The sequence below is a fragment of the Aptenodytes patagonicus genome, chromosome 22, assembly GCF_965638725.1.
Source record: "Aptenodytes patagonicus chromosome 22, bAptPat1.pri.cur, whole genome shotgun sequence".
In the NCBI taxonomy this organism is placed as follows: domain Eukaryota; kingdom Metazoa; phylum Chordata; class Aves; order Sphenisciformes; family Spheniscidae; genus Aptenodytes; species Aptenodytes patagonicus.
In genome coordinates, this window is record NC_134970.1 from 7,868,590 (window position 1) to 7,881,996 (window position 13,407).

The following is a 13,407-nucleotide window of genomic DNA, read 5'->3' on the forward strand; positions in this document are numbered from 1 at the left end:
ATGCTGGACTTCGGGAATGGGTGGCAACACAGTGGCCAAGGGCTGCCTGGAGCAGTGACCCAAACGACTTGCTGATATGCAAATACGACTGTAAGTCAATCATCTTACTCCATAAATAGTGGACAGCCCAGGGCCCGTTGAGCTCTCCTGCACGGCGGGATCTCCCCTTGAGTAAGGACGCCTCTCAAGGTTACTCCTCGAGGTTGAGAGGTTCCTTGCCGCAACAGATCCTTGGTAAGTGACTCATAGCACGCTAAACTTTGAAATCTTAGCTAAGTGATATAAAGGATCGGTTGCGCATATATAATCCTTTAGACATAAACCGTTGACCGAGTCTGGGACTACGTTTGCATCCAGCCGCACCCAGACTCCTCTCTGAGAAGGAGTTTAGAAAGCAAGGGGGTCCTTTCTGAACCTCATGACTCAACGGGAGGGTCTCCCTGGCAGTATTGTCTGACCCTGTCCTCTATGCAGTAAATAATCAAGTGTACCTTGCCATCGAATCTTGTTAAATCACTGTCACGTTTACCATTGAACTTCATTAACTCACACTTTAACTCACTGTTTTCTATCAATAAAGTGTATTGTTGCTTCTCTCGCTTACCAGTGAAGTGCACTCTCACGCCATCTGCGACAGGCACCCAGGTTTAGTAAGAAGAATTTCTGCTCTGGCCCGGGGCTTAGTCAATGTGCAAATACAGTACTTATCCAGGTATGAAACTGAGGGTATCAGTTGATCCCAGGTGCCACATACACTGCACCTTCTTCCATTGTCTCCTGTCGATGAATTGATTTCCAGTCTCTTCCACCTCATCGCAGCTTAAATAACTGCACTCTGGCTGAGGGCTGACTGGGGGAACTTCTCAGTGCTTTAACTTTGCTTTGGGCTTGGTAGGAGCACGAGGCTTCATCCCTTTGGCTTGGCCCCCAGCAGAAGGTGGGCCAGTGGCAGGTTTCCAAGTGGTTTGGTGGAACTGAGCTTGTACCCCTACCGGAGATTAAAACCCGAAGAAACAAAAACCCAGAGAAACTGTGTTAGGAAGTAGCAGAAAAAAAAACCCTCAGGGATGACCAATGTTTAAGACACAGGGGTTTGGCATTTTGGAGACCAGAGCTCCCAACAGACATGCCTCTTCGAATAGAAACATCCTTTAGCTTTTGATCCTGACGGAACTATTACAGACTGCCCCCATCTCTACTTTGCAGTTGCCTGAAGCATTTGCTTGTCCATGTCCAGTTCGCTTCCATGCTTGCAAATTATGTTTAATCTGCAAAACAGTTAGTACTATAAACTGGCAGCCAAACGCCTCTTCTCTCAAAGACGTGAAAACTGCAGTTAAAGGTGACACAGGTACCATGACAGGCCTTCTGGTCTGGGTTAGGATTCAAAAAGCAGTGTCTTCTGAACCTCTGTTTTCCCACTGCTGCCAACAGCTGGAGAAAGGGTCTGGTTTTGATCAGCTGGATGATCAATGCTAACTACCACGATCCAGTACAGGATGTTACACCTCAGGCTTCAGATTTTGGGCCCAACACAAAGGACTGGATAACCTGCCTCCTGCCATTGGACTGACTGCCGTATGGCACATCCCCTGGCTTCTCAAGCTCTTCCCCAGCAGTCCTCTCCTGGCCACTCTGCTGTAGGCCGCTACATGGTCTCAGGGAACCACGTTCTGGGTCCACTCTGGCATCTCCCGTCAATGAGGATACAGAGATGCTCGCCCAGCACACTGTGCTCCTCTCCCCTCTTCTGGTCTCTCTGCATTGTCCTTTCCTCATCTCCAGCCACTGGTTTTGACCTTCAGGCAGATCTCCGCTGCTTGTAAAACTCCCCCATCAACAAGATGACCACGTCCTCCTGATCCTTCTCAGTGTTGGGAACTTTGGTCTGGAAGCCAAAACAGAAAACACAGGAGGAAACAGGAGGAGGAGGAGGAGTTGGAGGCAACAGGAGGCATCAGGAGGCTTCACCAAGGGCAAGTCTTGCCTGACCAACCTAGTGGCCTTCTATGATGGACTGACTACATCCGTGGACGAGGGAAGAGCTACTGATGTCATCTATGTGGACTTCCGTAAGGCTTTTCACATGGTCCCCCACAACATCCTTCTCTCTAAATCGGAGAGATATGGATTTGATGGATGGACTATTCGGTGGATAAGGAATTGGCTGGATGGTCGCATCCAGAGGGTAGTGGTCAACGGCTCGATGTCCGGATGGAGATCAGTGGGACGAGTGGCGTCCCTCAGGAGCCCATATTGGGACCAGTACTGTTTAATGTCTTCGTCAATGACATAGACAGCGGGATCGAGTGCACCTTCAGCAAATTTGCAGATGACACCAAGCTGAGTGGCGCAGTTGACACACCTGAGGGATGGGATGCCATTCAGAGGGACCTGGACAAGCTTGAGAAGTGGGTCCTCGTGAACCTCATGAGGTTCAACAAGACTAAGTGGAAGGTCCTGCACCTGGGTCGGGGCAACCGCCAGTATCAATACAGGCTGGGGGATGAAGGGATGGAGAGCAGCCCTGCCGAGAAGGACTTGGGGGTACTGGTGGATGAAAAGCTGGACATGAGCCAGCAATGTGCACTCGCAGCCCAGAAAGCCAACCGTATCCTGGGCTGCATAAAAAAATAAGCGTGGCCAGCAGGTGGAGGGAAATAATTCTGCCCCTCTACTCCGCTCTGGTGAGACCCCACCTGGAGTACGGCATCCAGCTCTGGAGTCCTCAGCACAAGAAAGACAGTGACCTGCTGGAGCGGGTCCAGAGGAGGCCACAAAAATGATCAGAGGGATGGAACACCTCTGCTGTGAGGACAGACTGAGAGAGTTGGGGTTGTTCAGCCTGGAGAAGAGACGGCTCCAGGGAGACCTTATTGCGGCCTTTCAGTACTTAAAGGGGGCTTATAAGAAAGATGGGGACAGACTTTTTAACAGGGCCTGTAGCGACAGGACAAGGGGGAATGGCTTTAAACTAAAAGAGGGTAGATTCAGACTAGATATAAGGAAGAAATTTTTTGCCACGAGGGTGGTGAAACACTGGCACAGGTTTCCCAGAGAGGCTGTAGATGCCCCATCCCTGGAGACATTCAAGGTCAGGTTCAACGGGGCTTTGAGCAACCTGATCTAGCTGAAGATGTCCCTGCTCATTGCAGGGCGGTTGGACTAGATGACCTTTAAAGGTCCCTTCCAACCCAAACCACTCTGTGATTCTATGATTCTATGAAACAAGAGGAGGAGGAGGAAGAGAAAGAGGAGAAGGCCCCAGGAGGAAGACGAGGAGGAGGAGGAATAGGAGGCATAAGAGGGGGAGGCAGAGGAGGAGGAAGAAGAGGAAGAGAAAAAGGCAACAGGAAGCATCAGGAGGCAACAGGAGAAAGAGGCAAAAGGAGTCAGCTGGAAGAAACGGGAGGAGGAGGAGAAGGTGGAGGCAGTGGAAGAGGAGACAGAGGACGAGAAAGAGGAGGAAGAAGAGGAAGAAAGGGAGGCAACAGCAGGCAACAAGAGGCAAGAGGAGGAGGAGACAAAAGGAGGTAAAAGGAGGCAACAGCAGGAGGAGGCAACAGGAGACAAGAGGAGGAGGAGGAGGAGGAGGAGGAGGAGGAGGAGGAGAAGGTAACAGGAGGCCAGAGGAGGCAATAGGGGGTTCCTAGAAAGGCTGTCCAGTTCTGCAGCCCTTGGGGTGTTCCTGTCATGGGCTTCACCATCTAACACCAAGGCTAGGCTCTTTGGTCCCCCGGGTGCTGCATGTTGCAACAGTGTGGTTTTCCCTCCCGCTGTTGCTGGCATGGACCTCATAACCGGGGGTATAGCGCCTTCTCCATTAAGGACATCCCGGGCAGCCAGTCTTGCTGTCCACTCGGAAAGCCCGTCCGGAGCATTCCAGGGATGGGAGGGGTTAGAACCCTGTGTTCCTGGCAGCTGTCTAACAGCATGTAGTACTGGGAGGGGGTCAGGCTAGCAGGAGCATTCCCTGGGGGTTTTTGGAGGATCCCAAGGGGTTGCTGAGAGATGGGGCTGGTGAGTGGGCATCCCAGGATGCTATTGAAGTTCTCATGCGAGGTTAGCAGGGTTGCTGGGTCATTCCAGAGAAGCCACTGGGGTCTCTAGGTCAGCCCAGAGGAGCTGTTGTGGTGTCTTGTGCATCTTGTGGAGGAGGAGGGGGCACTGTGGCCCTTGGCAGTTGCCCACAGGTCACCTTGGGAGACAGAGCCCCTCCATGTCGGTGTGGAGCCTGAGGGGCCCAGCCCCAGGCAGGATACTGCCGTCTCTGCCCGCTCCCAGAGGAACCCCCCTTCCAGCGTTGGACAAGGGAAGCCCGTTCCTACCCACAGGATCACACCCAAAGACCACCCTGTCCCACGAGTGCAAGAGCCGCCCAGCCTGCCGCAAGCCCCCCAGGCGCCCTTTGATGCCAAGGCCCCGGCTGCCCATCAATGGCACCGGCAGCTCTGCTGCCTGGACGGCCCACTGCACTGGGGCGGGGGCCAGGGGTCCGGGCAGGCCTGGGCTGCCCATGAGGAAACGGGCATCTTGTGCTCCCCTGCAAAAGCGGGTGGCATGGCTGGGAAGCTGCAGAGCCCCGCACTGCCCCAGCACAGCTTGGCCCTGCGCCAGCGTGGGGCACCCACTGGCCAGTGAGGTGGGACATGTGGGGCTGCGCTCCATATGCCCTGTGTCCCCATCCTGCCATGCTGGGACCCTGCTATGGGCCGTGCCGCCCAGTGCCCGCAGCGCAGCCTATGCCCCTGTGCAGGGACCTTCCTGGACCCTGCAGGCCACTGTAAGACAAGGAAGGGGCACACTTCCATTTCAAACTAGGGAAGTCAAGGCAGAATCAGCACGGGTGAGAAAAAAATGGTCTTTGTTAACCAGACGTACCCCTGGGCCCCTGACAGCACGTCTGGGCTACTGGGTTTTTCTTCCTGGCGTACGAAACAGTTGCAAGAGGAGAAACACTGACGGAAGCAGCTGTCCCATGGGGCGGGAGCAAAGCCCCCTTTCCAGCACCCTTTCTTGTTTCCCGGGTATGCCCAGGAGAGCTGGAACCCTGCCCGGCAGGCCAGGCCAGGCCAGGCAGCTGCCCGGCACGGGAGCGTGGCAGGGTTCGGGAGCCCACAGGCATGGGGTTCCGCCGCCTGGAAGGGCGGCAGCCGTCTTGCCCCAGGGGAGCCCACAGGGTCTCCCCGCCCTACTCAGCCCTGGGGAGCCCCAATGTGATGTCAGAGCCGCCGCTGTGAGGTCAGAGCTGGCTGCCTGCACAGCCCTGTGGCGCGTGGGGAAGGAGCCCACAGCTGCTGTGTGGCTGTTGCCCTGGGCAGGCGCGCTCCTGCTGGGGGGGGCGGCGTGGGGCTGCTGCCGGAGCTGTTTTTGCCTGGGCAGGCCACACTGCTGCGGCTGAGGGGGAAGAGCTGAGCGGGGAGCCTGTCTTTGCCCAGAGATGGCGAGGAGAAAGGGCCCCCAGAGAAGATGCCAAGGGGCCTCCAAAGGCTCCTTGGGGAACAAGGCTAACCAACAGCCAGCAGGGGAGGCAGCGGGGCCGAGCCGCTGCCAGACGAGTAGGTACGAAACGGGCTGCTCCTGCCCAGGGCGTCACGTTGGGGTGGTAGCACGGACGTGGTGTAACACGGTCAGTGGGGTGCGCAGCAGCATGGGGAAGCCAACAGAGGTTTGCTGAAGAAGAGCCCCGTGGCTTGCGAAGCCCCCCTTCTGTGGGGATGGGTCTCGGCTGAAAGCCTGGCTCGCTCTCCCGGCCAAAAGCCAGTGTGCAGCAGGGCCTTTTGGGGAGGCGGTAGCCTCGTGCTGCAGGGGTCGGAGCCCAGCCCTGCTGCACGGGGAGATTTTGCTGTGCGGGGAGTCCAAGCCCCTGGGACCTGGGACTGGCCCCCTTGGGACGTTGAGGCACAGTCCTGCCTGGCTGAGGGGGGCAGCTGAGCGGGGAGAAGAGGGGTCGGGAGACCATCAGCGCCCAGGGAAGAGGTGGGGGGCTGCGGTGGGGGACAGCAGCCTGTGCCCCCTCCCCGAACGGCCACTGAGAGGTGCCTGCCGAGGGGCAGGATGGCGCCAGGGGCCAGGGAGCAGGGAGGGACAGGGTGAGAATTGGGCTGTGCTGCCGGGTGGGCTTCCCGAGGCAGGGGACCGCTGCTGCCAGCTCGCTTCCTCTTCTCCCACTGTGGGCCTGTAAAGCAAAGGATGGGGAAAGGCGGGGGGAACCCCTGGAAGCAGCCCAGCTGTGCTGCCCTCTCTCGCTGCTGCTGGAACGGCCCATCCTCTGGCAAGGGCCTCCGCTCAGGCTACCTCTGCCCACCTCGGCTCCTGCAGCGTGGGGACAGTGGGCAACCGGCATTTGTCTTTTTCCTCCCACAGGAACCTCTGCATGGAGGTGGAGCTGGTGGAACTGTCTTCGATGTCAACCGCCGGCTCAGCCTCTCAAGGGCCTGCCAAGTGGCGTGACGAGGCCACAGAAATTGCAAGTAAGTTCAGCACTGCTGCTTGCTGTGAAGTCCTCTGGGGTGAACTTGGAGAGCTGCGCTGTGCCAGAGCTCTGGCCAAATGTCACAAGTGGCAGGAGAAGTGCAGGCTGCCCTGCTCTTTGGCCCAGGGAGGGAGAGTGTGTAGGACTCGGTGCCCGCCTCCCCACAGGGAGCTGAAACATGTGTGGCTGGGCATCCTGGAGAAGAGACCTCAAGAGACGGGCCTAACTTTTCTCTCGTTTCTTTGCCCAGGGACAGTCTTCAGCCTTACTTGCCATCTGGCAGGTGCCCTTGTCTCTCTGTGGAGACATCTGCTGAGCACGTGCATCTTCGCCGTGTACGTACTACTTGTTTCTGCTGTGGACAGGGGGGAGAAAGGGGATGTGTGAGGGCCGGTGCAAGCAAAGGGGAGAGCAGAGGGTGTTCCCCAGCCAGCAGCAGGGGGCTCCCACTCGGGCACCAAAGCTCGGGCGCTGCTCGTGCTGTGGCCATTCTCAGGGAGAGCCAAGAGCAAAGCCCCTCGGAAGTCTCACTCCCACGCATTTGCCGGAGCCCCAGACTTTGGCTGCGGTAGGACAAACTGCCACGTAGCCAGACGCTCGGGTGCAGAGCCAAGCCTCCGCAGGGGAAGGGTTTCCCCCGGCTCTGGCAAGGGAGAGTCTGGAGGTGCAGGTCTGGGAGGGCTCTGGGAGGAAAGCCAGACAAGGCTCCTGCGCTTCCCAGCTGTGCGGAAAAACACCCCCAAGAGAGACCTGTGTGATGGCAAGTGAGAACAGGCCTGCTTTCTCAGCCAAAGAGAGAGCAAGGTCCACACCAGAAAGACTGCTGAAAAGCAGTCTTCATTTGCTCGACCTCTTGACTTCCCTGGATAGTTTTCATTCCCTTTTGGAAGGTGCTCCTGGAGCCCTTCCTTTGGGGAAGATCTGCCGGCAGTGTTGAATGGCGTGGACAGAAATCGTGTTCCTCCTGTGTGCTGCTCTGTCAGCTCTCTGTCAGCAGCAGGCTTCCAAAACGGTGGCTTTCTGGCCTGAAAAGGGAAATCCACCCGTGAAAGGGTTTGCCCACGACTTGGTTCGTTGACAGCCACAGGACTCCCTCTTTTTCAGGCAAAAGATGGCCCTCCAGAAGAAGAGGTTCTTGAAAGTCGTCTTCTTGTTGCTCCCAGTGGCTCTTGGTGAGTTTTCGTGAGCAAACATCTGAGGGCGACAGCCTGGCTGTGCTGGATGCCAGCTTTCAGCTGGCCAGCTTTCCTTTTGGGCCAGTATGTGCGGAAACTCCCGTGGCCCAAGTGCTTCCCGAGTATGTCCTTGAGTGGGACTGGCTTTCGGACTAGCAGTAAGACTGGTAGTCTCCCAGCCATGCTGCTGCTCTGGCCACTGGACCAAATGGCTTGCGTAGTCTGCAAGTCTGCGAGCGAAGGGCGTAGGTATTTCCAAGCCTGAACTGGGGATTCCCAGGGGGGAGGGGCCGTGCAGGGGGACCGATGGAGAGGTACCTCTCCTAGCCCATGCAGCCTGGTCTCGGTGCTCACTGAAGCAGTGAGGGGAAATGGGGAATAGCTCTGGGGCAGCGAGCACACCTGAAGATCACGGCTGCGCAGTCCCCTCAAGCCGGGGCTGATGGCTCCCAGTCGGAGGCGCGTCCTCTCTCTGCGCCCCCACGTTCCCCACCTCCTCAGCTAACCTGCTGCCCCACCCCCAAGGCAACAGGGAGGAGACAACGCGACTGCAGGGATCGCTAGCAACCCCAGTAAAATAACTGTCTCTTGGTGATGTGAATTGCAGCTGGTGTTTACTGCGGGACCTCGCTGCCAGCGTGGACAATGCCGGCAAAGGGACTGAGAGAGGTCGGTGACTCTTGTGGGACAGGCACCTCCGGCAACGGAGCGTGGCTGACAGTGGCTGGATAAATCACGGGCTCTTCTGCTTCCACGCAGGGTGACCCAAAGAAGCAGCAGCTTTTGCCGTCTCTTCCTAGGGAACCCTCTCCTGGGAAGCCCCGGCGGCTCTGGTAGCGGATGCTCTAACGGAGCGTTTTTCCCTTTCAGGAGCTGACAAGGGTGTCCGCAGCAGACCTCAGGACCCTGCGGTAAGAGATGTTTCCTGAGCTGGAATTGGTTCGGTGCAGAAGCCTCAGCCGACCTCGTGCTACCTGCACTCGTTTTCCTAACAGCCAGGGCTCCCGTACTTCCCTCCTGCCTTTGCCTTTTGCTCAACCTGGTGCGGAAGGGAAGCACTCGCAAAGCAGGGAAAGCACATGTGTCTCTCCTCCTTGCTGAGCTCAGGTGCTCCCCAGAGGGGATGGGCCGCTCTCTGACAAGATCTGCTTTCCTGTTCCTGCAGGCACTCGAGCGCTTTGTTGGCGGAGCAAACCCAAAAGATGCAGCTTCTGCTGGAGGAGGTGGCTCAACTGAGGGCGGAGCTCAGCAGTGTGAAGGTGATCCTGCATTTTGGGGAAGGAGGCTTGGCTGGGCAGAACCCCCGAGAAAGCACTCCTTGGGGTTGTTGGTGGGGCCGGACTGCTGACCGCCGCAACCCAGCCTTTGCCCCAGGGGCTTGCTGGCTCAGCTTCTGCGCTGCACAGGCCCTCCTCCAGCCCCAGTTTAACCGAGCTGCTTCAGGCAGCGGAGGACTCCCAACAGACTTCCCTTGGCATGCCGACACCTCTGGCTGCTCTGGCCAGGCCCCTGAGGCAGTGGTGAGACCCAGGCACGCTCACGGCGCCAGCCATCGCTGGCAGGGCCTGAGCCCATCTCCCAGCTGACCTGGAGAGCGTGGAAGGTGGGGAGGAGGGTGTGGGGACCCTCGTCAACCCACCTCGGGGACATGGTCGTGGCCGTGGACACAGATACGGTTCCTCAGTCCTCGCGGCTCACGTCAGCAGCAGAGAGTCTTGCAGCTCTGTGGACTTGAGACTGGGCTTGCCTTGCATTTCTGACACTGACCCTTTGCCTCTGCGGACGCTAGTAGCCATGCCGAACTGCCCGCTGATGTGATCCTTTTCTGTGTTTGTTTATGGCATGCCCAGGAAGTTCAGAAAGTGAACCAGGCGGCGTCCGAGATGGCTTCGGAAGTCTACGTCCAGATGTCTGACTGGGCCCTGAAAAGCTCTGGTATGGACACAAGCAGCCCAGTCTCCTTGGCCTGCGCTTGTCTGTAGCACTCCCCAAAGGAGCCTGCGCTCCAGGCGCTGCTCTCCAAAGTGGGGGAGCTTAAACGCTTCATGGGGTCCAAGAGCAAGGCTGTGGCAGAGTGGCGCTCTCAGACTCCCTCCCAGTCCTGCCCTTGGCCTTCGCAGGGCTGCCTCTGGCACTGCCCCCGCACGTGTTCCTGTGCTGATGGAGGGGCTCTCTTCCTCTCCACTGCATTTGAAAAGGGAATGGCTGGGCCGTCCTTTGCTGCCCATGCAGCAAGCCCTCAGCTTCGGTCTGCTGTCATTCACATGGGTGCCTGCTGTCTCCGAGAACCCTCAGACCTTCTCCTCGTGGCACTGTGAGAGAAGCAGCCACCAGGCACGTGGCTGCCATCATTCCCCTGAACAGCTGGGCACCCCCACCAGCGTGGTGATGAGGACAGGACTGACAGACGTGGAGCTGGCCCGCAACATCAGAAATAGTGTCTGAGCACCAAGTCCTCCTAGTCTGTGGCCTCTTGCAGTCACGTGCTCTCCCTTCCTTACAGGTGCCACCATCGACGTGCAGAGAACTTCCGAGACCTACAGCTGCAAAGAGAATTGGGGCTGCAGGGTTTTATGGTTCTTTCGCACTGCCAACCCTCCTGATACTATTTTGCAGGTATCGTAGCAGAAATCATCGGTGCCGGTTTCCTTCCTTCCTTCCTGTGAAGTTAGGGGCCGACCTCAGGGGCTCTCCCCTCAGTCCAGTGGTACTGCTCAAGCCCACAGTGTTGATCAGGTTCCTGAAACCAAAGCTCTAACACAGGGCTGGGCTTGCTAGAAATCAGTGGTTCCCCTCAGGAGGGGAACGGAGCTGAGCTGAGCCGAGCCGCTGCATCTTGCCCACAGTCCTCTGCCACAGCTGGGTGAAAGACTTTCTCCCTGGTGACCCCGTTTCTGCGCTCATCCCTAACAGCACCTTTTTGGGGGTGGGAGGCGGGAGCCGGGGGTGTGCCCTGCAGAGCCACTGGGCAGAGACGTGTTTCTGCTAGGCCCCTGACTAGGATGGTTTCATAACCGCTATTCTCCTCTGCTCCGTAATACTGAGAGCCCCCTTTGTCAGGCAGGGAAGAAGGCCTCCTGCTTCTGTCCATTTCCTCACAGGCGCCTCATTTTCGAGGCACCACAGACACACCGGCGCCTACGCTTCAAGCTGCATGGGCAGTTGTGTTGGCCCCAACACTCCCTCACACTTCATTGCTCTCGCGTTCTGGTTGCAGCCGGATGTTTCCCCAGGAAACTGCTGGCCTTTACAAGGGCATCAGGGCCAGGTGGTCATCAGGTTGCCAGCACAAGTCCATCTCACTGCCGTCACTGTGCAGCACATTGCCAAAGAAGTCTCTCCATCTGGGACCGTCATCAGCGCCCCCAGAGACGTCGCTGTCTTTGTAAGTCTCTGCTGGGCGCTTCTGGCGGGGATCTGGCCCGGGGGGAAAGCCGTGACAGGGTCTTGCTCGCTTTTGTGCATCCTCTGAGGTTTGTGCCCTGCTCTCTCCTGAGCACTGCGGTGCGCTAGCAGGGTACTTGAAGGGCTCTAGAGGTTTCATCCCTCTTAAGGCTTGTTCTGGCCAAGCACCTCAGGGTTCTTGACCAAAACTCAAGGCGGAGACTCAGCTCCACCGTAACCAGTGCTAGACTGCTGCTAGAGCCCCAGGAGAGGGTGGGTAGATAACAGGGCTGATGCAGCGCGTACGTTGCCTCTTTGTCGGGACGAGTCTGAGCTGCTCTCCTTGTGCTTTGCCCCTGAGGGAGTAGACGCGGACGGAGAAGAGGAGACTCTCCTTGGGACGTTCACGTACAACGTGGCGAAAGAGCTCATTCAGACCTTCCCTCTGAAGGTACGGTCCACGCGCGGGGGCAAGATGCCAGGGAGCCAAAGAGGTTTGCCTGCAAGTCCATGGCAGGAAGAGCGTGAATGCTTTCTCCCTGGGCAGAGGGGCCCAGACCACCGCCGAGAGAGACCTGGCGGGCTTGGGAGGGCTGAGTAGCACACGGTGGTGGTAGCAAAAGGATAGCGAGGGCAGGGTCAGGCCCGTGGGAGCACAAGTCCCGAGAGATTCCCCGGCTGGACCCACTGCCTTCAGCAGAGCCAGCTGCACACACAGCCACTCCACCCGAGCAACGTCTTTGTGCCGTGGAGAAACAGGGACGCCTGGCGGCGAAAGCCATTGGGCAGCACCGTCGCTCCATCCTGTGGCCTGCTGGCAGGCTGGCCAGCGTCCTCTCCTCCCAACATCGCATGCCCCTTCTCTCCTGGTGCTCTCACGCCTGCCAGGAGGAAAGCAGGCAGAGCAGACAGCGGGAGCTCGGTGGGGTTGCACACCAGCTGCCCCACGCATAGGAGCACCTCCCCGGCCTCTCTGTCAGCACAGAGCAAGCAACAGAGGGAAGGGGCAGAGGGCAGGGAGACTGAGCCCCAGCCGGGCCGGCATGCAGAGGATGCCAGGTGCCTTCCCCCTTCCCGTGTCCCCAGCCTCCCCAGCAGACCCGCTACCAGCAGCGAGCCTCAGATTTCCACAGCCGCTCCCACCCACTTTCAGGAGCTTGTTCCTCAGCAGGAGCAGGACTGGCAGGGGGAGAAACATTGATTGCATTGTCGCTCATAACACCCCCCGTTTCCTTTTCCCTCTTTCCTTCACAGAACGCGCCGCTTCCCAGAGCCTTTTCATACGTCAAACTTCTTGTGAAGAGCAACTGGGGAAACCCAGCGTACACCTGCATTTATCGAGTGCAGGTTCATGGGAAGATGGCAAACCAGAAAGCCTCGACTGAAACCAGAGGAAAAGAAGAGGGACAAACATAATAAAGAAGAAAAAGCGTGTGTGTGGGGAAAGATGTGGCAATTCGGATCGGTGTAGAGGATTGGTCTCCAAAGTGGGGTGCGCAAGAAGATCCATTGAGGGGAGGCCGGGCGCATGTGGAAAATGTTAGAACTTCTACTTAATTTTTTCTTAAAAATGAGGGAGATAGTAAGCGTTCCTAAGATTTAATCTAGAGAGGAGAGGCCCAGCCTGGCACCGCTCCTTCTCCCGCCGCCCCGGGAGGCTCCGCAAGTGGCACCAGCCTAGGGCACGCAGAAGGGCCCGGCTTCAGTTTACAACAGGGAGACTGCCACCCGCCGCCACAGCAGGCGCCGCAGGAGCTTTCCCAGGAGCCCGCCCACCTTCTTCCTGGCTTCTCAGCCAATGGCGCCCGCCAGGCGGTGACAGGCAGGGCCTCCCGCCAGCCACTGCAGCGCCCTTCTCTGGCCCCGCCCCACTGCTACCCCGCTGCCACGGCAACTGGGCAGCCTGCAGGCGCGGGTTGCGGGGCGAGCAACAAGCCTTGGGACAACTCTTTGGGGCTCCCAGGGCCGGGGGTGGGGAGCTCCTCCCTTACTTTCCCGATAGTGAGGCCGGAGGAGCAGATGGAACAATTTGGCCTGGCACCTTCCCAGCACCCAGGCTGTCGGTTTGTCGGTTAACCCGTAGTTTCTGTAAAACGGGTGTGGGGAGCCTGTCTGACTGGCCTGTCGGAAACCCCATGCCTCACCCCAGGAATGTCCCCGTCCTAGATCTTGCTACTCTCTGTTGGGAGGTCCTTTTGTGTCACATTGATTAGTGTCGACGGGGAATTTTCACCCCTTGTTATTCTGACCTCCCTTTGGCATTTGGACGACCCTGACCCGTCTTTCCTTTTGACGGACCAGCGTCTCTGGGGTTCCCAGGAAGGCTGACCAGTTCTGCAGCCCTTGGGGTGTTCCTCCACCATCTAACACTAA

The 13,407-nt window shown here is 58.0% G+C and overlaps 2 protein-coding genes and 1 long non-coding RNA gene across 5 annotated transcripts in view; all 3 read left to right on the forward strand.

Annotated features, from left to right (window-relative positions):
- Positions 1-6,453, forward strand: part of LOC143170226 (maestro heat-like repeat-containing protein family member 2B) — a 30,935-nt gene extending 24,482 nt beyond the window's left edge. The window contains exon 34 of the mRNA XM_076358324.1: positions 6,367-6,453. Coding sequence (XP_076214439.1) covers positions 6,367-6,453 — 87 coding nt within the window. The remainder of the gene's footprint in view (positions 1-6,366) is intronic.
- A 239-nt stretch (positions 6,454-6,692) lies between these two features.
- On the forward strand, positions 6,693-8,430 carry LOC143170190 (uncharacterized). The gene is made up of 3 exons (XR_012997016.1): positions 6,693-6,810; positions 7,580-7,647; positions 8,258-8,430. It is a non-coding gene; the product is annotated as an uncharacterized LOC143170190 (long non-coding RNA).
- A 155-nt stretch (positions 8,431-8,585) lies between these two features.
- The window catches only part of LOC143170197 (sperm-associated antigen 4 protein-like), a 69,930-nt gene continuing 65,108 nt past the window's right edge, over positions 8,586-13,407 (forward strand). For 2 of the 3 annotated variants that reach the window (XR_012997017.1, XR_012997018.1), the window contains exons 1-6: positions 8,586-8,909; positions 9,501-9,585; positions 10,154-10,266; positions 10,868-11,035; positions 11,396-11,485; positions 12,289-12,573. Coding sequence is in view for 1 of the 3 variants with exons in the window: in XM_076358285.1 (XP_076214400.1) it covers positions 8,853-8,909; positions 9,501-9,585; positions 10,154-10,266; positions 10,868-11,035; positions 11,396-11,485; positions 12,289-12,450 (675 nt within the window). In the remaining 2 variants the exon portion in view is untranslated. Of the gene's footprint in view, positions 8,910-9,500; positions 9,586-10,153; positions 10,267-10,867; positions 11,036-11,395; positions 11,486-12,288; positions 12,621-13,407 lie in introns of those variants that run through there. The other variant, XM_076358285.1, reaches the window with a different exon arrangement.